Source organism: Hemicordylus capensis, chromosome 2 (genome assembly GCF_027244095.1).
Source record: "Hemicordylus capensis ecotype Gifberg chromosome 2, rHemCap1.1.pri, whole genome shotgun sequence".
NCBI lineage: Eukaryota > Metazoa > Chordata > Lepidosauria > Squamata > Cordylidae > Hemicordylus > Hemicordylus capensis.
In genome coordinates, this window is record NC_069658.1 from 216,278,263 (window position 1) to 216,301,001 (window position 22,739).

Below are 22,739 nucleotides of genomic sequence, written 5' to 3' on the forward strand. Positions count from 1 at the left end.
CTGTCCACTGGGAGGAGGAGGAGGAGGCAGCGGCGGCAGGCCGCCCCGGCCACTGGGAGGAGGAAGTTGCTGCCGAGAGTTGGTGGGCGGATGGGAGGAGGTGGCGGGGGGTGGGGGGAAAGCGGGCCTGCTGGCCGGCCAGAAAGCCAGGCGGGCCAACGGGAGGTGGGGGAGGCAGCGATGGTGAGTAGGCCGGCCGGAGGCATAGATGCTTTGCACCCGGCCCAGCTAGTATATATAATTCTCTAAGGCATACCCATGGCTAATCCCGTGTGTGGCACAGCTCTCGCGAGAGTTCGCGAGTAGAGCACCTGATTGAGCAGTGGTTATTCCATATGCAGATAGGGAGGAGGAGCCTGTGAGAGCAGAAGCACAATGGTGATTGGGTAGTGGGGATTTCATATGCAAATAGGGAGGAGAAGCCTGAGGCACCGTGGTGATTGGGCAGTAGGGATTCCATATGCAGATAGTCTGGAGGGACCTGTGATGGTTAAGGTGTTGGGATGCAACTGTTACTGGTCAGAAGATGTTCTTGATTGTAAAGGAGAGGAATCTATATATCTAAAAGGATAGTGGGCAGGGGTCTGCCAAGAGAGGGGGCATGAGGGAGGAAAGAGCCCCTTCAGGAGAAGGAATTGGAAATGTGAATTAGATGAGAAAACAAGATGAACAAGATCTGTTAAGTCAGGAAAGGAGAGACAGAGAGAAAGAAAGAAAAAGAAGAAGAAAGGGGAAGAAAGACAGAGGGGTTGAGCGAGTGGAGGAGAAAAAGAGCAAAAGAAGGAAGAGAGAAAGAAGGAAGGGTGAGGGACAGGGCTGAGCCTGTTGGTGGCCTGAGGGGAATAAGTAGCCATGGCAACAAGGAAGGGCCCAGTCAACCACTGCTGCTGTTTGGGGCTACTGAGGCCACTGGCGGAGGCAGGCAAGCAAGCAAGGGACGGGCCCAGGCCTGTCATCGGCCTGAGGGGAACGAGCGGCCATGGTGGTGGCAGTACAGAGGAATGGTCCGGCCAACCACTGCTGTTGCTGCTCCTGTGTGGAGGAGCAAGAATGGGGCTCGGGTGAGGGTGGGGAGGTCTCTGGGGGATAGGGGGCTGCAGCTTGGCCAAGAGGTGCCAGCAACGCTCCGTTAACCTCATTTAAGGTGAGGGTGTTTTTGGTGGGCTAGCCGCCTTGGGAGCCCAGTGATTCCCACGCTCCACAGAAAGTGAACTGAGCTCCCTTAGCCTGCTTTCCATTGATCGTGGGAATAGCTTCTGAATATTAACGTGATTTGGGTTCTTTTTGAAGTATCTGTTATATTGGTGGAACCATTTTAAGTCCTTTTAAGTATTGTGGCCAGAGGTTTTTAAAAAAATATATGCATGCTTTTAAGAAAAATCTGAAAACACACCTGTTTAATCAGGCTGTTAATTTGTAGTTTTAAATTTCAGAGTTTTTATCTATATTTTCAATTGTTTTGATTGAGTTAATGTTTAATTATTGTTGTTTTAAATTGTAAACCACCCAAGAGATTTGTATATGGGACGGTATAGAAATGTGCCAAAATAAAATAAAAATAAAAATAAAAAGGCATGTGACCAGACACAAAACATGCAATCCCCCCACAAAAAAAAATGCAATTCCAAAAGAACATTTGTGCACAGTTCAAACATTAGAGTCATATATACGTTGTATTGTTAACACCGAGACTCTGATCAAATGTCCCCCTTTCTCCTTCCTCTGCCAGAGAGATGCTTCCCACATCCACAGCTACTCACCACAGAGTCTTCTCCAGGGAATATAATACTCTTCTGCAATTGATTGATTGCCAGGAAATTTAGGACCAACAAACGGAAGTACTTTTTCACACAATGCATAATTGACTTGTGCAATTCTCTGCCACAAGATGTGGTGACAGCCAACAACCTGGATGGCTTGAAGCGGGGGTTGGAGAATTTCATGGAGGAGAGGTCTATCATCGGCTACTAGTCAGAGGGCTGTGGGCCACCTCCAGCCTCAGAGGCAAGATGCCTCTGAGTACCAGTTGCAGGGGAGTAACAGCAGGAGAGAAGGCATGCCCTCAACTCCTGCCTGTGGCTTCCAGTGGCATCTGGTGGGCTACTGTGTGAAACAGGATGCTGGACTAGATGGGCCTCTTTGGGCCTGATCCAGCAGGGCTGTACCTATGTAATCGGGCTGTCAAATTCCCAGTGTTGAGGATTTTCTCCCACTCTATGTAGGCTTCTAAATGTCTAGGCAACAAAGTATGTGTGCACAAATGCACAGGTGTGTGTGGCAGCGGCACATGCTATGTGCACAAATTCCATTTACATACCATTGTGTTGTTCTGAATTTTAATTAGAAAAAAGCCATGTTCTGAACCACTGATCCCCTGCCTATGCCATATTCCACTGTATTTTTGACTTTGTTCCACTTACATTAACACACACCACTTCCAGCCACCGCCACCACCACCGCCCCCCCACCGTTAGCTCCCCTTATTTAGTATTCCAGAATCCAGCTTTTCCTTTTCCTAGGACCTGCAGAAATGAATTGTATCTTTCCTTCACAGAAGATGCAAGGTTCATCAGGAGGATTTGATTGCATACACCTTCACCAAGAGCAATTGGAGTGCTTATGAACATTCCATGGCACCTCAGCAGTATGCCAAGGTAAGATTTAAAGGAGTGATCTTTAACCTTTTTGCAAGTACAGTATGGATCCTGCCCCCCCTCCCCAGATCTTCCAGTATTACCCCTGGACCCTCACTCCATTTATTCAATATATTTTCATAAGGCTCCAGTAAATATTCGAGAGAGAGAAATAAGCACTCAAGATCGTTATTCTCAATAACTTTCTCAAGAAGGAAGCAAATGTGTTCTGGGCAATTTTCACAGAGCCTCACCCCATTTATAATTTAATACTTAACGTTTTAGAAAAATAAAGGATGCACTATATTTGATTATAAATAATGTTATTCAGGAGCTACCTTTAATATAAGCCACCTAATGGTGCAGCGGGAAATGACTTGACTAGCAAGCCAAAGGATGCCGGTTCGAATCCCTGTTGGTATGGGAAACACCTATATTGGGCAGCAGCGATATAGCAAGTTGCTGAAAGGCATCATCTCATACTGCGCTGGAGATGGCAATGGTAAACCCCTCCTGTATTCTACCAAAGACAACCACAGGGCTCTGTGGGCGCCAGGAGTCGACACTGACTTGACGGCACCCTTTACCTTTACCTTTAATGTATATTCAGTTTTCCACAGACAGTTTTCACCTATCCCATGGACCCAAGTTTCAGGATGCCTGAATTAGAGGCAGAGATTTATCAGAGGGTTTTTAAAAAGCCAATTAAATTTAATATTATTATTATTTATTAATTTTTTTTTATTATTATTATTATTATTATTATTATTAAATTTGATTTCTATACCACCTATGGTGTATAGGTGGTATAATGAACATATAGAACATATAATATATGTAGAACATATAGAACATATAATGTATGTTCTATAATGTATATAACTTTACCCATGCACAGTGCCAGATTCAAAAGTTTGTGGCGTTTGAAACAAGCAAAAAATTGACAGCGAGCATATTTGGAAGCATCGTTAAATAAAAACTGAATACGAATGCTATCGGAATGTTTTCAAAGAAAGTTGATTTTTGAGATTTTTCATCCCCACATCCGAGCTGACTCAGGATGCAGCCTCCTTGATCCTGATTGCTAATCAGTAGAAAAGTGGATTTGGAAGGGACCTTAGAGGTCTTCTAGTCCAACCCCCCGCTCAGTGCAGGAATCAGTTGCAGCATCCCTGACAGGTGGCCACCCAGCCTCTGTGGGAAAATCAGAGGTGATGGCAGGCTGTCCCACTGTTGAATGAGCTCCTACCACTAGGAAATCTCCTTTAATGTCTAGTCTGAATTTGCTTCCTTGTTATCTCAGGCCAGCGTTCTAGTCCTGCCCTGAGGAGCAAAAGAGGACAAGTGTCTTGGGGGACAAGGGTTTGGATCACTTCATGGAGGAGAGGTCTATCAACGGCTACTAGTTGGAGGGCTGTGGGCCACTTCCAGCCTCAAAGGCAAGATGCCTCTGAGTACCAGTTGCAGGGGAGTCACAGCAAGAGAGTGGGCATGCCCTCAGCTCCTGCCTGTGGCTTCCAGCGGCATCTGGTGGGCTACTGTGCGAAACAGGATGCTGGACTAGATGGGCCTCCTTGGGCCTGATCCAGCAGGGCTGTTCCTATGTTCTTAAGTCCAATCCTCCTTCTGCGTGACAGTCCTATTTGACAATCCCATTGTATCTCTCCATCCTTAGTCTTCTCTTCCCCAGGCTAAATATACCTGGCCCACGCCTGCATGAGGCAGGCAGTTCCACAGTCCAACAGCCCTTCATAAGAAAGCTGCAACAGCCCAACTCCTCTACAGTTAAAACACACGCAGATAAACATTACACAGTTCTGTCTGAACATGCATAGCAGTGCCTGCCTACACATCCATAGCATACTGATTTTTCCCCCTCTTGCTTTACTAAAGAAGCAACATGGAAGACCTTAGCTTGAGCTATCAGGAGCACAGACCGATTGCAGATTTCGTAAATCAAAAGGAGAGCAGCAACAAAGGGTGCAAAGCTTACCTGATCCAGTAATTTGGGAAAGAACCACGTTAAAGAAAGGAAAACTGAAGGACCAGAGAAATACCATGGCTCGCGGGAAAGCAAAAGTCTTTTCCGCCTTCTTTTTAAGGGTGTGTCTGATTTGACGATGATTTGTCACTTGACAAAGGCAGTGTAGCTCATGAAGGATCCTGTAGAGGCTTGTTCCCCTGGGTGGGAAGTTATGCTGAATTGGATCCTCTTTTTACCCTTTTCTCGACCTCTCTATTTCCCCCTTATTGGAAGAATAAAGTCAGTTTTGCGGCAGCCAGCTTGCGTCTTGCTTAGGCTTCCAATGGCAGATGGGAGAAAGGTTCACAGAACTGGCGCACTCTTCTCCTTGGAAAATTCCTTGCACATTAAAAAATCTAGCAGCCCAGCCTTTTTTTCCTGACCTGCTAGTTCTCTGCATGCAAGATTTAATTTGTTTTGAAGGGAGACGGATCCAAATCAGGTGACGTCTTCCCTGCCATCTGATGTGGCACAGCTCAGCCACAGATTCAGTGAAATTTGCAGGTTATGCAAGCATGAATTGTCCCCTTTGCTAAGCAGGGTCCTCTCTAGTTTGCATTTGAATGGAAGACTACATACCGTATATCAGCACTGTTAGATATTCCAGGATGGGGCCACACTGAGACAAAGCTTTCCTCCTTCTGCTGATGGATGTTAGGGATGTGCAAACGGGTTCATCGAACCGGTTCAGTTCAATAGTTTGGGGTCAGACTGAACCATCTCCGGTTCGGTTTGACCCTGGGCCAAACACACACACCCCACCCATTTTGGAGGTTCACGAGTCAATTTTTATTTTATTTTAAAAAAATTCTTTTAGTACTTACTCCCTCCAGGGGGCATCTCTGAGGCCATGGGGGGGGGGGAGTTTCCCTCCCAACCCCCACTGGCCTTCCTTGTGGCAAAAAATGCCCAGTTCGGGCAATCTTCGGCCCTTTCCAGGCTTTTCCCGCCATGGTGGCCATTTTGGAAGCTACTGCGCATGCGCATTGGGCCCGTGTGGCCAGGTACATGACCCAGGCCACGTAGATGCGCATGCGTGATGGAACCAAAATGGCTGCCGTGGGGGGGGGAGGCCCAGAATGGGCCAAAGAATGCCTGAACCAGACAATTTTTGCCAGAAGGAAGGCCAGCGGGGGGAGGGGTTGGGTTCGATGGGGGGGCAAAAACCGAATGGCCAGTTCTGTTCGGATTCAAACTAAACTGGGCCAGCCGGTTTTGTGCACACCCCTAATGGCTTTATGTAATCTCCGCCCAGTCCTCTGAACTGATCCTTCTGTTATGGTTTTCCTGGGCTTTCTGCCTACTTTCCAGTAGGTTGAGATCACCTGGCATTCCATTGTGTGTTCGTCTGTGTGTCCCCTCATCAACTTTGCAATGTCTGGACCAATATGAACCAAATTGGGTAGTTGTAGTGAAACAGAGGGACATCTCAACAGCATAGTTTGTGATGACATCATCCACCGATTCAAAAAGGTAGGCGCATAAACATTTGAGGCACAAGTGGGCTAAGTTGTGAACTGTCTAACCAATTTGAACCAAATTTGGTACGATTGTAGTGAGTGACATGTAGGGACACATCAGTGGTGTAGTTTGTAATGATGTCATCTACCCAATCCAAGATGGCAGAAGCATGAATGTTTGAGGCCCAAGAGGGCTTAGTGGACCGCCCACCCGATCTGAATCAAATTTGGTACAGTTGTAGTGAGTGACACACAGGGACACCTCAAAGGCATCATTTGTGATTATATCATCCACCCCAATTCAAGATGGTGGACATGTGAACATTTAAGGCACAATTGGACTAACTTGTTGGACTAACCGATTTGGACCAAATCTGGTAGTTGTAGGGCCACTTCAAACACAGTGTGTGATGATGTCATACACTTCAGTTCAAGATGGTGGACACATGAACGTTTGAGGCACAAGTGGGCTTAACTTGTGATCTGCCTAATCTATCTGAACCAAATTTAGTCCAGTTGTAGGGACAGTGAAAGGAAAGTATGCAGATTCATTATGACTAGAATGACCTTTTTCCTTATTAGGAAAGACCCACCCTCCCAGCAGTTGAGTTCCATGAAGTCAGAAACACAAGATATAAAATATTACGCACAATTCCTGGCACCAAGCCAATGCATTCAGCCATTTTTCAATGGCACCTTAATTCAAAGCCATTGTTATGAGAATCCTCCTGGAGACAGTTTGTAGACTCATACAGAGAAGCTGTGCTCATTCCTAGTGGGTACCAAATCAGAAGCTGCTGCCAGTCTGTGCAGACAGTACTGCGCTAGATAGACCAATGGTCTGACTCAGTATATGGCAGCTTCCTAGGTTCCATTTATTAGGGATGACAGTTTTCTCCAATATCCACAAAACAAGTATCAGGGCCATAGCTCTAACTGAAGGTGACAAGTCCCTAGGCCCCTAAAGGACAGGTCCCCCTGCTGGCTGGGAGACAGGTCACTCTTTGCTCTCCCCCAACTCATTGGCACGCTGTTGGGCAATTGGAAGATTAATCTCAACTCAGCTTAAGCAAGACATTCTCTTCAAGAGGGAGGGGGAAGGAGTGTCAGGCAGCACCCCCCACCCCTTCTTGTCCTGACTGCCTTGGTATGCTCGGATTCAGCCCACCCCAGCCTGCCTGACATGCTCAAGAGTGAGGAAAGCCTGAGGAGTTGCTGAGCATCATCTAGTCAGTCACAAGAAAAGAGATGCCGCCTGACACTCTCCTCTCCCCTTCCTTTCCTCCTGACACAAGAGCTGAAAAGATCAAGGAACTCAAGAGGCCTTTTTGAATCCTGCTCTTGTTCAGGGTGAAACCATAATACTCCTTTTCTCTGCACACGCACACGCACACATTCCTTTGCAATTGGGCTGTTTACCTCATATCCTGGGGCAAAATCTAGGACTGAGTTTCCTGTGGAAAACTTTGAATGTGGAGGTGGGTGGGTGTGAAAGAGCATTAGACAGACATATTATTTGCACAAATGAAAGGGCATGCAGAGAAAGTTTGGTTTTTTCACCATGGCCTTATAGTTCTTCTGCAGCAAAGACACAGATTACAGGGAAGAAGGCAGCGGGGGCCCATCTTCATTCTTTCTCCTGGGGCCCTCTCCAACCTTTCCACACACCCCGACAAGAATCATTCTAAAAATTAGCCCTGTTCAATCATTACATGTATGTGTTTGTGTGTGAACAGTGACGGTCCAGTTTAAGTCCTGGGTATTGAAAGAGAATGTCTTCTTCGTCATGAGCCCCACAGCTGTCTGCAGTTGCCACCGGCTCATCTGGTGGCCTTCTCTGTTGCCACCCTGAAGCTTTGGAATGTGCTTCCTGCCAAAATAACAGCCTCCCCATCAGTGTTCCCTCTAAGGCGTGCGCATGTGCACTCACAAGTTTTTGGATGTCCACTCAGTTCATTTTAGATCCTGCTCAGGTTGAATCAGGAAGGCCCCACTCTGAATGCACGTGCGCACACACACTGCCTTGATACTGCTGCTCAGAACAAAACTCAATCCGCACACAGATGGAAAAAATGAGAGAGAACACTGCTCCCAATTCCATCTCCGACACATTTATTCACCCACTTTTTACTAGATTTGTAGAATTGTGGTTTGTTTTTAAGCTGCTTCTGTTCTAAATTCCTGTTTTAATTTATGCTATATTTCTTGTAAACTGCCCAGAGACTAAGTTGGGAGCGATATACTAAATAAATTAAAGTGAACCTGGGTCCAGGCACCCTGCAATATAGGGTACAGATAAATGTGCTGCTGTGTGTGCACTGAACATAACATAAAGAACTACGTGAGACCACTGTATAAAATGTAAATAAATAAGTGTACATATGTTGAACATGTGGATGGTTATTCTATGCATTGTGTTAACTGCTTTTTCTGAAAGAAGTCCAACTCCCTCCCCCAGCAGCCCTGCAAAAAGCTCTGAAAACAGCAACTAGGTTAATAGTAAACTGGAGCTTTTATTATTATTTATAGAAAATGGAATGCCTCATAAAAGAAATTGATTTTCTTTTAAAGGGGGAGCGGTGAGTGTGGGGGTGGCACACACTGAAAACACATTACAAAAAACTGAACAGTTTCACATGTCGGATCTATGAATTAAAACGATGAAGGTTAACTTAAGAGTCACAGTCAGTGGTACACTGAGTAATAATGTTTGTTTCCGTCTCTCTTGCCTTCACACAGTTAAAAAAACTGATAAAACATTCAGTAGCGGCGGCTGAAGCGGGGGTAGTTGGGCCGGTTCCCACGGTCTTGTCCCGAGAAGCCCTCCTCTTGGCTGTCTCCCCCATGCGATGCCTGGCCTTGGGTGCCGCTTTGCATGAATCCTCCCCGCCTGGAAAGAGACCACACAACGTCAGGTTTCGCAGTTCACCGTGTGCGCTTTGCATCTCAGGACCCGAAAGCTGCAATGGATCCTGCACCTGGGGGCTTCCCGGAAAAGGACTAAACCTGCACGCCATCACACCAAGGGATGTCCAGGGGGTCGGGTGCAAGGGCAGAGCACCTGCCTTGCATGCAGAAGGTCCCGGGTTCAATCCCTGGCATCTCCAAGTAGGGTGGAGGAGATTCCTGCCTGGAGCCCTGGTTCAGTAGATGGCAGCCTCCTATGTTCCAACAGGGCCAAAGTGGGTCAGGTGATGTTCCCAAGAACAGTTTCTGTGTCTGACTCACTCACTGATCTGGAAAACTAAGAAACTTTCCTCTTGCTGCCTGTGTGTCTTGTTTTGGCCTCTACTGATGCAATTCTGAAGTGCTCATGCTGGCACAATGGGAGAGAACCTCCCTCATTACAGTGGTCCCTCGACTTATGAACTACTCGACATCCGAAGTTTTCAACTAACGAACGACAAAAATGACCGGAAGTCGTTGCCGATTTAGATGCGGCTTCCTCGACTTATGAATTTTTAGATGCGGTTTCCTCGACTTACGAATGTTTCCAGACCTCCGTGGTGCGCTTTTCGACTTACGAAAATTTCGACCTACGAACGTGCGTTCGGAACGGATTAACTTCATAAGTCGAGGGACCACTGTACTTGCAACACATATCTGCCCTTGGAAGAGCAGGAAGACCAGCAGACGTTTTTGGGAGGGGGGCAGTAAGCAGTACTTTTTACAAGCTCACACTTCTATTAATTGGATAACACCAAGCTTTTTTGGTGGGGAGGGCACAATGCTGATGTCATAGATGCCTTCTCAACCAAAGTGGCTTTTCCCAGCTTCACAATGAACTAACTATGTGGAGAACTTTAGTTAGGTTTCTAGATTGTTTTTTGCTGGATTATTAGTTCTTCTTTTGCTCATCCTACATGCAAGGTCCCAGTTTTGGGACTGAAAGGTGGGATACACAACACTTAACAAAGAGGTCATATGTCACAAAAGTAATCATCATATTAGCAGAGGTGGAGACAGATTTGGAAAGCATGTTGTGTTAGCGGGGGAGAAGGCTAGAATTCTTCTGGGATTACAACTGCATCAAATGCAGAAAGAGAGAAGCCTAAGGTAATTCTGAATGTAGAAAGTAAGGGTGAAGAATCTTACCCAGACATTCTGCCTCGCATTACATGGCCACGTCTCCCTCTTCCCCCACCTGGAAAGAACGTGAGAATGTTAAGAGCACCTCCACATTATGCTCTGAAACAACTCTTATTGTGTTTGGTTGGGTGTACGAAACCCTTTATTAGAGCCACCTCTCCTTTACCGAGATATCACAAGGCCTGCAGTGCAAGAACTAAGTCGGGGGTTCTCAACTTGGGTCCCCAGATGTTGCTGAACTACAACTCCCATCATCCTCAGCCACAATGACCTTGGGTCTTTGTTGTCAGTCTGCACTATTCCTTTAGTCTCTAGAATCACCATTCGTTTCCCTAATGCCCTGGGGAACGCTTTCAAGTCCACAACCTGCCCCACACTGCATGTCCCTGCATGAGGTTTTGCTCCCAGCCAAACTGATAGCTTGTCCTTCCATCATGGAAGCTAGAGAGCAAACATTCTGACAGTTTTCTTCCTTGAGCAGCTGGAAAGATTGTAATTGAAGGTTCCACACCATTCACAGCTGTTCAGTAAATCAAGATCAGAAGCTACACCACAATACGACAGTTCCCCGGTTGAACACATTTCAACTGCTCAGGGAGAGTGTCAGCAAGAAAATGTTGATTGTTTGCGCAGTTTGACAAGTTGAGAATTCAGTCTGGATAGGAGAAAGTCATTCAACACCAAGGAGAGATGGAAAGGCTGCATACTACTGGGAGCTAACAGGCAAAGGAGATTTGGAAGCCGAGGCATTTGGGGCCAGCAAGCTAAGGGGGCAAATGGTGCTACGAGGTAACATTCTTGTAAAATGAATCAGTCACATTTGGGCTTAGGCACAACATCTTCCTTCAGTTGTACTCTTCTACTTTCCTCCTCCCCTCTTGTATCTAAACAGGGTCTTGTAGAATGTACGGCTGAGGGCAGGGCCAGAGCCTCTCTTTTCTACAGCGCCAGTCTACGGAGAGGCCTGGAAGATAAACTGTGGGCACGGAAAGGGTTACCTTGCCATCGGTCGTGATCCCGCCCCAGTGCTCCGTCTGCGTTGCTCTGCCAGGAGCGATCTTGATGGCCTTCGAATTTCCTACCGTGATCCCCCCAGTCACGTCCATCTCTTTATATAATAAAAAGGGGGGGAAAGGAGAGCAAGTTCACAGACACAACTCTTTTTCAACCACAGAGAGGCAGTTTAATCCCTGGCTATACGCCCAAATCTTACAGACAAGCTCAATTTTTGTAATGCACAAACCTATATTGAATGCATGGTTGTTGCTCCAGGCAGCTACCCCATTTCCAGGCGTCCCAGCAGAAAAGGCCCTGTGTCTACACTCACCGAGATTGTGGGGGTATCCCCCGCCCCTCGCTCATGCGCCTGTCAGACCCGTAGCTGCTCCAACCGTCCCGCGAGTGGCGATCTGGTCCTCCATGGCGTTCATCTGTGTAGTGCTGGCAGAGCGGAGACACAGGAAAGGCATCAGCTGACTGCTGGTTAAGTTCTATGTAGAGTTCTCCAGCAGTCTGGGAGTACCAAAGAACACAGGCCTGCTCTGGCTTTCCTCTTTGGGAGCAGAGGGGGCAGGAAGAGAAAGCCCCCCTCCCGCTAGATCCCAACGGCAACTGGAGTGCAGCCGGGAGGAAGAGGACAGGAAGGGCCCGAAGGAAGTGGGATCCTGCCAGAGGGCCTAGTAGGCCCTTCCACTTGGCTGCTGTTCAGGCGTTTGCTCACTCCTGTTGGCAGGGCTGGACACACACAGAGAGCAACTGGAAAATTTTAAGTGAAATCTCAAGGCTATTTAATGCTTCCTGCACAAGCCATCTGTTTGAAAATGGGGCATCCGACAAACCATGGAACAGGACTATCAAGGCAAGGCTCCAGTTAACCCCTTTGGGTTTTCTACTAATGTCTGCAGGACTCCAATGCACTCCACACAAATTTCCAGTCCTGAGAAACCTCAGATGGCAGGCTGGGAGGTTCCGCACAAGCCAACCACTGCTGAAGAGGCTTCCGCTTGCAACTGTACTTCATACGGGGAAGGGGCCACTAGTCAGAGGGCTATAGGCCACCTCCAACCTCAAAGGCAGGATGACTCTGAGTACCAGCTGCAGGGGAGTAACAGCAGGAGAGAGGGCATGCCCCTTTCAACTCCTGCCTGTGGGCTTCCAGTGGCATCTGGTGGGCCACTGTGTGAAACAGGAAGCTGGACTAGATGGGCCTCCTTGGGCCTGATCCAGCAGGGCTGCTCTTATGGGAGCAAGGCAGGTATTTAGAAGTGCAATTTAATGAGATCTGAAAGAGGAGCCACTTTGTCCCGTTCTGGAGTTTTGCTTCCGAGAGCAAAATCTTTGCAGAGCACGCCTGTGGGGTGTGGGTGCACCAGGAAGAAGAGCCTTTTAGAAAGAAAAACTGGTAGTACTTACCGTGAACGTTATTTCTCACCAGTGTATGGAGGGTATCCATTCAAACGGGTTGTGACGCCCACTTGCTCCCAAAAGACAGGACCATACGCTAATTCTGAGGAGTCCCATGGTGCCCAGGGGGCAAAACCCTCCCAGTTCCGGGACTGACTGTCGAAAGCTGATAAAGGAAGGCTCCAGAGGCACAGGCAGTAACACCAATAAAGAGCAATTAACAGCTTATGAAAAGGAAGGGCATTGTAACATTGAAAAAGGAACTAACCGGCAGACAGCAGACATTCCCCTAGAAAAAGGTGGCAGCCAATAAAACCCGGTTAGTGAAGTATACCTCACCCATAAACTGAGGGTGGGTCGGATACCCTCCGTACACCGGGGAGAAAGAACCTTCACGGTAAGTACTTCCAATGTTACTTTCTCCCCCAGTGTAGGAGGGTGTCCATTCAAACAGTATGTACCAAAATGGTAGGCACAGTGGGGGTAAAGGTTTATGCTGATCAAGGACTCAAGCTTGAGTACAGTACGTCCAAATGCTGCTTGTGCTGACTGAGGTATGTTCAGCTTGCAATGTTTGACAAATGGCAATACAGAGAGCCACATCGCAGCTCTGCAGATTTCCGAGATGGGCGTATTTGCTGAAAAAGCGGCTGAAGTGGCTGCAATTCTTGTAGAATGTGCCGTGACTTTAACTGGTGGGCGCTGTGAGAGGGACTAATAAGCAATGCATATACAAGCTTTAATCCAGCACGCTAGCCTCGCTTTTTATGCTTTGGAACCCGTGGTGGCGGGGTAAAAGGAAATGAATAAAGTGTCGGTTTGATGGAGATCCTTAGTGAGTTTAATATAGATTTTTAGTGTTCAATCTTGACATCAGGAGTATGCCAGACTTTTTCTTTGGGATGTTTAGGTGAAGGACAAAACAATGGAAGGATTGTGTCTTGATTCCTGTGAAAGGCAGTATTCACTTTTGGGCAGAGGTGCATGAGTGCTAGCCCCTTTGAGGAATCTTTTGATATCAGGGTGAGGGGGTAGAGAAATCTTGGATGAGGAACTAAGCACCGAAAGAGAGGGCTGAGGCTTGTCCCTTACGAGTGTTGGGCCTCAACCCTTTGTCTAGGCCAGATTGGAGGAAAACCAGGTTCTGAGACACTGGGGCCTTGGGAGGTTGCACCTGATTGAATCTGGACCACTTGAGGACGGTTGCCCAAGTGGCTTGGGCAAACACATAGTGTGGATTGGCACTGAGAAACAAGGACAGTATCTTGCATGCTCTTGGAGAAGCCCTTGGATGCTAACCGTGCACGCTCAGTCCCCACACGTGACGTTGAAGCCATGGCAGTTCTGGGTGTCGAAGTCCCCTTTGTGAGGTCTGGTCTGACTGGGAGTGGCCAAGGAGGAACCACTATTAGGTCCATGAGATCTGAAAACCACAGCTGCCTGGGCCAGAAAGGGGCTACTAGGACCAGCTCTACTTGTTCTTCTCTGCACTTCTGGATGATTTGGGGAATCAAGGTGAACAGGGGAAACGCATAAAGCAGCCCCAGAGAACAAGGGGAGGGGAGTGCATCTACCCCTTCCACCTGTGGACAATGTTATCTTGTGAAGAATCTCGGAGTCTGTTCAGAAGGGACGTGCAGAGTCAAGGACTGGGTGCCCAAAGTGGAGTGATGTCAAGTTGAAGACTATGGGGTGTAGTTTCCACTCTGATTGGATAACGTTGTGTCTGCTCAACAAGTCCGCTTCGACGTTTTCTACTCCTCTGAGGTGTTCCACTGTGATGGACGCTAGATGTTTCCCCACCCAGAGAAAATGTTTGTTGGCTTCTTCCATCAGTGACTGAGAAGACGTGAGGAATGAGAGCTTTGATGGTCACGTACGTCGACCTCTCACCATATCCACCAACTGAAGCAGTGCTAAGTAGACAGCCCTGAGCTAGGGATCTGCACAGAACCGGCGACTGCCGGTTCGAAGGTGTGTGTGTGTGTGGTGGTGGCGGGCACGACGGGAGAACTTTAAGGTGGGAAGGGTGCTCTTACCCCACACCCCGCCGCATTTCCCCTGCTGGCGCTGTTCTCAAAAACAGTCCCACCGGAGTGGCAGTGTACCTCCTTGCCGCCCCGGTAGGACTGGAAGTGGATGCTTTGCGTGCGCACACTGCCCAAAGTGCTCCAATGGAATTGTTTGGAAATCAAGAGAGCATCTTGTCTTTGATAGTGGAAATGTCCCATTGGTTCTGAGTTGACTGTTGCCATCTTATCAGAAACTGGGTGAGTCTTCCTCCTACAGAAGGTTTGGATAGTAAGTGTTGTGACTGTCTTTTGTTGATGTTCACGGGGAACTGAGGAGTCCCATAGGACCGGTTGGACTGTGCTGGTCTGAAAGGCTATCTAGCTCTGGAGTTCCAAGTAGGGCACCAAGCTGCTCTACTGGGTCTGGATCAAACATAGGCATTTCTGTTCGGATGAAAATTGCACTGGTTAGGCCAGTAAGGTTCCCTACTATCTCTTCTAGTGGCGGGTAGGGATGTGCACAGAACTGTTGGCGAGGGGTACCTTTAAGGGCGGGGGAGGGCGCCCTTACCCCTCCTGCCGTGTTTCCCCCACCAGCACTCCATTTAAAAAGTGTACATCAGGATGGCAGTGTACCTCCCTCCCACCCAGGTGTCCTCTCAGCTGGAAGTACGCAAATACGATGTGCGTGCACATGTGACAGGTACTTCTGGCTGGGGTACGCTGCCGCCCCGATGGACACTATTTAAATGGAGCATCGGCCCCGGGGGGGGGGATGCGGCAGGAGGAGTAAGGGCACCCTCCCCCGCCCTTAAAGGTATGCCCCCCCCCACCTTCGAACCAGCCGAACCACCAGTCATTTGAACCAGTTCGGAGTCCCGTAAGGGGCCTCTGAACCGGTTCCATGCACATCCCTAGTGGCGGGCATAGCTTTTTTCTTATCTCTTGTTTTTATAATGAATAATGAATTTCCTCATTCATTCATTTCATGATATAATGATTATATCATTATATGATATAAATGATATAAATTCATTTCATGATATAATGAATTTCCGAACAGTTTAGATCCTTTAAAGGCTGAGGAGACTAAATTAATTTTTGATTAATTGATTAAGTCCATGTTCCAAGATTTCAGCCAAAGATGACTCCTCTCTGCCAGATCTGAAGCCAGTGTCCTGGCAGAAAATTGCTAATTATCCAAGCTGGCATCAGCCATAAAACGCTACAGCCCTGGACAATTTATTAATGCCCTGTTTAATTTTCATTTGACCTTTGGGTAGGTCCTTCAGCAACTCTTTAGCTCACAAGATGGAAGCTCTCGCAAAGATGGAAGTGGCTGATGATTTTCTAATGGAGAGGACCGAGGCTCCATGTGATTTTTGTAAGAGAAAATCACTCTCTGTCCTCTGAAAACCTTAGGCCCTCTTCCCCATCCTTGGCTAAGACAGTGCCAGAGATCATGGAAGCCACAGGTGCATCAACCTGGGAAAATTAGAGCTTGGCTGTCATGTCTGCGGGTACAGAATAAACGTTTCGGTAATGAACCCAGTCCCTTTGCGGAGGCTGGGGAAATCCATTCATTTTGAAGAACTCCTCCAAAGAGAGAAGGAAAAGACTGAGACGGATTTACACTGAGTTGATGAGGGGAGAACTAGCGAGGCAACTGATTCAATGACACGGGGTAAAGATTAGTGAATCAGGGTTAGTTTGTAAGGTCTTAAAGTCTTTGAATAAGAGAGTCTCAAAGTCTTCATGTTTAAATAACTTGGGTGTAGGTTCAGCTGAACCAGCCTCTGTCAGTCAACCATTCTCCTCCCTCCTTATTAGATTGTGCATCGTGGGATTCAGAATCAGAGTGGACTGTGCATGGTCTGAGGGGAGAATGGTGAATTTCCAAATCTGAATAGGCTGAACGTGGCCTGGTAGGTTCCTGATTGGTGTTAGGAGGCCCTGAATTATTGTGTGCTGGGCTGTTAGGATTACATCTCTTAGCCCAGCTTGCAACTGAGAACTCAGAAAGTGAAGTGAGAGGACTGAGATAGGCCTAGGAGAAACCACAGGTCCCACAGGGGTATGACTAGAGTTTGCAGATCTGTCCTGCCTGACTGGAACAGGATGAGAATGACTAGGCCTAGATGATCTGTTCACAACAGGAGATCTATTCTGATGTCTAATTGGGGATCTGCTCCTGTCTTGGCCCCTAAAACCTCTGGATTGATCTTGCAGGGCGGGGGAATGCTGGCAATCAGTTTCAGATTATCTGTCCCCAACTCTACATCTGCCTCTTTCACATTCTGGAATAGGATGATCTGTGTGGCTTGATAAAATGGAGGATTGGGAACTTTTCCACCCAAATTCGGAGCGCCCCCTAGGAGTAACAGGTCTGGGGAGCAAACGGGCCTGTTTGTATTGGAGCTGGTGGTTTTCACCTCCTCAATTCCTCTGCCACTAGGTCCCTAATCCACTGGGAAACATCTGGGTGTAGTCTTTCCCCATGAAGGGAAGTGCAGGGGGAGATCAATTAACAAAGTGCAGGTAGCCCATGTGGAGTTGACAACTGAGGCCGTGGGGGCAGGCACTATTACTCACAAGAAATGAGTAGAGGAGCAGAGAGGAGTATAGTGCAGAAGTGGTGAGAACCGCTGTGGCTATGTCTGCTGGAGGTGTGGCTGGGTGGTCGCCAGAAGAGGAGGGTTCCTGAGAATCACTGGCCAGCAATCCAAGCTCCTCTGGGTCTGAGGAGGATGTCTGGGAGTGCTGGGCCTCGTCGGAGGAACTCTCAGGTGACATGTGTGGGAGGGGAGCGCATGGGTTGGCAGGATTTCCCTCAGAGGCTGCGGCAGAGGAAGGCCCTGGATGGGTTGCAGCTGCAGCCGTTACAAGAGCATTCGAGGGGCCTGGCTGAGGTGAGGCCACAGGTTCCACACAAGTTGATGAGGCTCCATCGATCTCCAATCCAGATAGACTGCATCCTGCCGGGTCTCACATGGCCCAAGCACCTTGTGACGGGCCTGATTGCGCCATTTACAGCCAGGGTTCTCCTCAGAGGGTGGGCTGCGTAGTCTTTTTCAGGTGGTTTGGTTGTGGTCTGCTTTTTTAACACATTCTCTGCCCCTTTCAGTGGCCACTCTCGAGCCAGGCTCCTGATCCTCAGATATAGAGAGGGAAGGCTCTGAGCACAGCATGGTGCGAAAGAGTAGGAAAAGGCAGATATAGAACTGGGATTTTTTGTTCCCCCACCCACCCCCAGCGGCGGGGGAGGGGGGGAGAACAAGAAGAAGAATTAATTAAGGGGAGAAAACCCGGAGAACAAAGGAGTAGATTGAGGAATAAGGTATCAGACTGGAGCTCTTCCAAGGTCATGTGCACGGGAGCAAGACAGGGTGGGAACTGGAAGCGCTTTGCCCCTGGGGCACCATAGGACTCCTCAGAATTTGAATATGGTCCTGTCTTCTGGGAGCAAACGGGCATGGCAACCCGTTTGAATTGATACCTTCCTATACTGGTGGAAAATTCTTTTCAATGTTTTGTCTTACAGAACTGCAAGCAGCAGTAGCCACATTTTCAGCCTTACCATGAAGTCCACAATGCATGCAGCTCACCTGTCCATCCCGGTCTCCCATCATCCCACGTGACCCTTCTCTCCTAGAAAGAATATAATTCTGTCAGACTCTTGCACTCAACATTTCAGGGTGAATTTTCATGAGCGTCCACAGCCCCATTTTTGTGAGCTTCCATGGAGGGAACAGAGGAGGGGAGCCAGCCTTCACTCGCTAACTCACACAACTGCAGAACTGACTTAAGGATGGGCATAGATTTAAACCCTGATTTTCAGCCAAGACTGGCTCCTGAAGACTTTTACAATTAAAACCGATACCAAATATATCCCATAAATATGGATATGTTGGGATAGGTGCAGCACCTTTCCTGGCAGTTGTTGACCTTGTCCAGGTTCCAGGATCTTCCATTCAAAGGGAGCGGGCAGGAGCTGTAGGGGGACTGTGGCTCAGTGGAAGGGCACCTGATTTGCATGCAGAAGGCCCCAGGTTCAATCCCTGGCAGCATCTCCAGATAGGCCTGAGAAAGAGCCTTATGGAGTGCTGCTGCCAGTCAGAGCACACAGTACTGAACTAGATGGACCAGACTGAGTATAAGACAGTTTCCTGGGTTCCTGTGCCTTGGTGATTGGCTGATGGAGCTGACCAAGACACAGAATGCTGCTCTTCTGGATTTTAGATTACATGCCCTTTGGGGACAGGTAGCCATCTTATTCATTTTTCTAAGCAAGCTGCTTTGAGAACTTTTTTTGTTGAAAAGTGGTATAAAAAAATAAGTATCTATTAACAATGTACCTAAATAACCTTGCAAGAACAGTTCAGGGTGCAAAGTAGATTATCTTTGCTCATCCCATGTCATCATGCAATTTGTTGTAAACCACCCAGAGACCTAAGTTTTGGGCAGTATAAAAATATGTTAAATAAAATGTAAAAAATCAAAAGAATTGCTTAGTCTCATGACAGAGACTCCAGAATGGATAGCGGGGGACCTTTCCCCAATTTCTGATTTTTATTTTTTTTTTAAGAGCTATGGCTGAAAAGGGGAGGCAATTCCTTAAGTGGTGGTGACACACAATCAGGCGTACCTGTCTAAGGAATGGTCTTGATACCGACCACGATCCCGGTGATCAAAGTCGCGGAACCGATCCTGGCGGTTCAAATCTGAGCGGTGACGGTCCTCCAGTGCCATCCGCTTCGACTCTGGCCAGTAGGAGTCATCCCTCCTGCAAGGAACATCGGACAAACATTAAGTGGGAGCATTTACTTTTCCCACACTCGTCTTGCCTGATAAACTCAAATAAATAAATACAAGGGATGACAAAGTGCTTTGATTAGAAACAAGAGGCAGAAGAGTCTGGAAAAGCAGAACAAATCCAAAAGAGAACTCTGAGACATCACGAGAATTGTCCTGCTGCTTCAGACCAAAGTCCACTTAGTACAGTGTTGCAGTGGTAAGCCAGGACTCCTGGGTTGTAATTCCCTGTTTGTAATTCAAAGATATAAAGCCCTGTTGGTAAAGCCCTGTTTATAATTCAAAGATATACTGCACTTGACTGCAGAGGTTCCTTTTGCTGTCACTGCTAATAGTCACTGATAGACTTTCCCATGCAACACACAAAACCACAGCTTTTGTCTGCCTATTATTTACAGCCTCACAAAGGGCTTCCCTACACAGATAATTTCTGGCAAGTTCCTCCTTGGTGCACAAAGCATGTGCAAATGGCACAGAAACGCTTGTAGGCACATGGATTCCTAACGTGTGAACACAGCCGCAAGGACACCCTACCTCCCCTCCACATCGTACGGCCTCCGCAGCACCACACGCCGCTCTTGCTCGTAGCGCAGCTGCTCGTGCTGGCGCCGGAGCTCTTCCCGCTCCCGCTGGATGCGCTCCTGCTCACGCCGCCTCTCGTGCTCTATGTGCATGCGCTCCCGCTCCAGCCGCTCCCGCTCCATCCGCTCCCGCTCCAGGCGCGCCCGCTCGATCTCCAGCCTCTCCCGGGCAATCTCCAGCTGCTCCCTCTCCTCTTGCTCCCAGATGGCTTGCAGGCGCTGCTGCCTCTCCCGACGTTCACGGTTGCTACTGCAAAAAGGCAGATTAAAATATATCACATGTAAATTTAACCATCTACATGATATCCCAAGTGATGGTCTGCTCTTCTAGCTGACCTGGAGTATGTCTGAGGCATCTTGAGGTTGTGTTTCTTTGGAACCTCCTGCAAGGAGTTTCCATACTAAAAACAAGATGCATCTTATTAAATATAATCATTTTTAAAAGCCTGAAAAGTCTCAAGTCTCCAGCTGGCCTCACCCAACTTCTCCCCCTCTCTCTTCCCCCTGCTGGTAGTTCCAGAGGAGGTTTGGGAGAAGAATGTGTCCAGTCACTTCCTCAGGGAAGATTCTAATTTTTGTTAGATGGACAAGGCTAAGATTAGGGTAAAGAAAGGAAGGATTTGTAAGCAACACTTAATGACTCATCTTTTAAAAGAGAGGCTTCTCTGTTTTTCATCCTTTGTCTCTATTGGGTTTTTAATATGTAACTCGGGTTTTAACTGGGCCTAGTTTTAAACTGAATGTTATTAATTTTACAGTGCTTTGGTTGTCTTTGTGAGCTGTCCCAGGTGGTATTACATTAATGGGGTGGTGGTGGTGGTGGTGGTGGTTACTAACAAACAGATGAGGCCCCTTGGGACAAATCCATCCCCATGGCAGATGATCCCCTGCCTGCTCCAATTGCCAGCCCAGTGAAAAAAGGAGATGGGGGGCCAATGCAATATGGTTTCAAGGCGGAGCATTTGGGGTCTCGGTCCCCAAAGCAATACTAGTTGCTGAGTGGGGCTGGTAGGGGTGTCCATCAGTTCCTGAAGTGCTGATCAGAACACCAAGCAACAGGACCCTTGCCCCACAGGCACATTATTTAGGAAAGCAAGATAGCCCAGGCTGAAGAGAGAAGATAAGGCTTGATCAAGTGGGAACTCCAAACTGCTTTGGAGTGAAGGTCTTACCGGTGCTGTTCAGCTTCTCTCAGCCGCCTCTGCTCTTTGATTTTGTCAAAGGGCACGATCCCTTGCCTCTCCTTACTCTTTTCCCTGCTCTCCGATTTGCGATCCTGGCTCTTGACGATCTGCATTTAACATCCAAAGTGGAAAAGGTTCATTATAAAAGGATGCCTTCAAAAGAACCTTATTTTTAAAAAGAAGACAACCCCCTCCCCTTTACCTTCCTTCCCCCATTTGTGAAGAGAACAAAGTAGCAAAGACTCAACCTATATTTATGAACACTGCTTCATAAGAAATTTCAGAAAGTCAGTGGTTCTGCTTGGATTACATCCCCAAGTGGTCTTTCAAAGGCAAAACTTTGGACTGTGGGTTTTCTCTACACCTGAGGCCGGAGTTTCAGAGAGAATGTTGGTCAACATGTCTCTTCCATTCACAGTCACAAAACTGAGATTCCTGAAATCCAAGGTCATTAACCCCATGTCATCTTGCAGCTATCAACCTAGCTGAACAGATATTTAAATCTGCCTTGTCATCTTAGAGCCACCTGCAATTTTTAGGCTGGTGTAGAGGGTGAACAGAGAGCTGCACCACAATGCTTTATATACAAGAGTTGAGCTTCAAGAAGTTTGTTGTGCACCTTCGGGATTTTTTGCACAGACTGAAATATCATAGCAATCGCTTTAATTTGGTTGCCGTTTCATCTGAACTGACTTAATGTTGTGATTTTATTTACAAGATGTTTATATCACCTTTTAATACAAATTCTCAAAGTCCAGATAGGTCAAATAAGGTCTGCTATTTCCCCTCAGCTATGTACAGGGGTAAGACAGTTTAGAAACCAGTTTTAAGTCCCTGGACAAGATCCAGGGCCTACTGAACAGAGGAGCTACCCAGTCTGAACTGTGATCCTTCATGCTGCCTGAGGCAAACATGAAAGCTGACGACAGCAGAACTGAATGTTCTACGGTGCGGAAGTGGGATATTTGACACACCTTCAGTATAATAAACTCCAAATGATCAGAACATCAAGAAACATCAGACACGACTCCATTTCACTTACCCTTTCTTTTGATGCAGTAGTAGTTTTCACACTAATGACAGGTTCACCCTTAGATTTATCCATTATCACCGTCCGTTCTGTTGCTTTGCCTCCTATGTGAAATGAAGGGGCAGGGCAATCAGATGTTTGACACAGAATGCAGTTTTTAGACATTTTAAAAACCTAAAACCAGTGGGGGTGGAGGCGGGGGAGGAGAGGAGATGCCTAGCTTAGGACAGGGCTGTAGCGCAGCAGAGAAGCATGTGAACTGCATGCAGAAGGTCCCAGGTTCAATCCCCAGCACCTTCAGCTGCGGCTGAGAAAACTTCCAGTCTGAAATCGTGAACTACTGACTGTCAGTGTAGACAAACTGAGCTAGAAGGGTCGATGGGATGACTCGGTTTAACAGTTTTTTTTAATGTTCCTATGAGGAACAAGATTAACAGAATTTAAAAGATAGCGATTTGTCTGGGGTGGGCTTGCACATGCACGCTATGGGTCTCCATTTGTTTTATTCAGAC

General features: G+C 47.5%; 2 protein-coding genes across 4 annotated transcripts in view; both read right to left on the bottom strand.

Moving 5' to 3' along the window:
• Positions 1-1,767, bottom strand: part of LOC128343475 (disintegrin and metalloproteinase domain-containing protein 10-like) — a 30,764-nt gene extending 28,997 nt beyond the window's left edge. The window contains exon 1 of the mRNA XM_053292605.1: positions 1,761-1,767. The gene's annotated coding sequence lies outside the window, so the exon portion shown is untranslated. The remainder of the gene's footprint in view (positions 1-1,760) is intronic.
• Positions 1,768-8,605: 6,838 nt separating this feature from the next.
• LOC128343474 (scaffold attachment factor B1-like) overlaps positions 8,606-22,739 on the bottom strand; it is a 41,097-nt gene continuing 26,963 nt past the window's right edge. For 2 of the 3 annotated variants that reach the window (XM_053292603.1, XM_053292604.1), the window contains exons 13-21: positions 22,240-22,331; positions 21,186-21,304; positions 19,967-20,263; positions 19,266-19,403; positions 18,226-18,268; positions 11,533-11,645; positions 11,204-11,313; positions 10,212-10,260; positions 8,606-9,006 (exon numbers count right to left, since the gene is read on the bottom strand). In XM_053292603.1, the coding sequence (XP_053148578.1) occupies positions 8,877-9,006; positions 10,212-10,260; positions 11,204-11,313; positions 11,533-11,645; positions 18,226-18,268; positions 19,266-19,403; positions 19,967-20,263; positions 21,186-21,304; positions 22,240-22,331 (1,091 nt within the window). In that variant the 3' untranslated portion in view covers positions 8,606-8,876. Of the gene's footprint in view, positions 9,007-10,211; positions 10,261-11,203; positions 11,314-11,448; positions 11,646-18,225; positions 18,269-19,265; positions 19,404-19,966; positions 20,264-21,185; positions 21,305-22,239; positions 22,332-22,739 lie in introns of those variants that run through there. The other variant, XR_008315554.1, reaches the window with a different exon arrangement.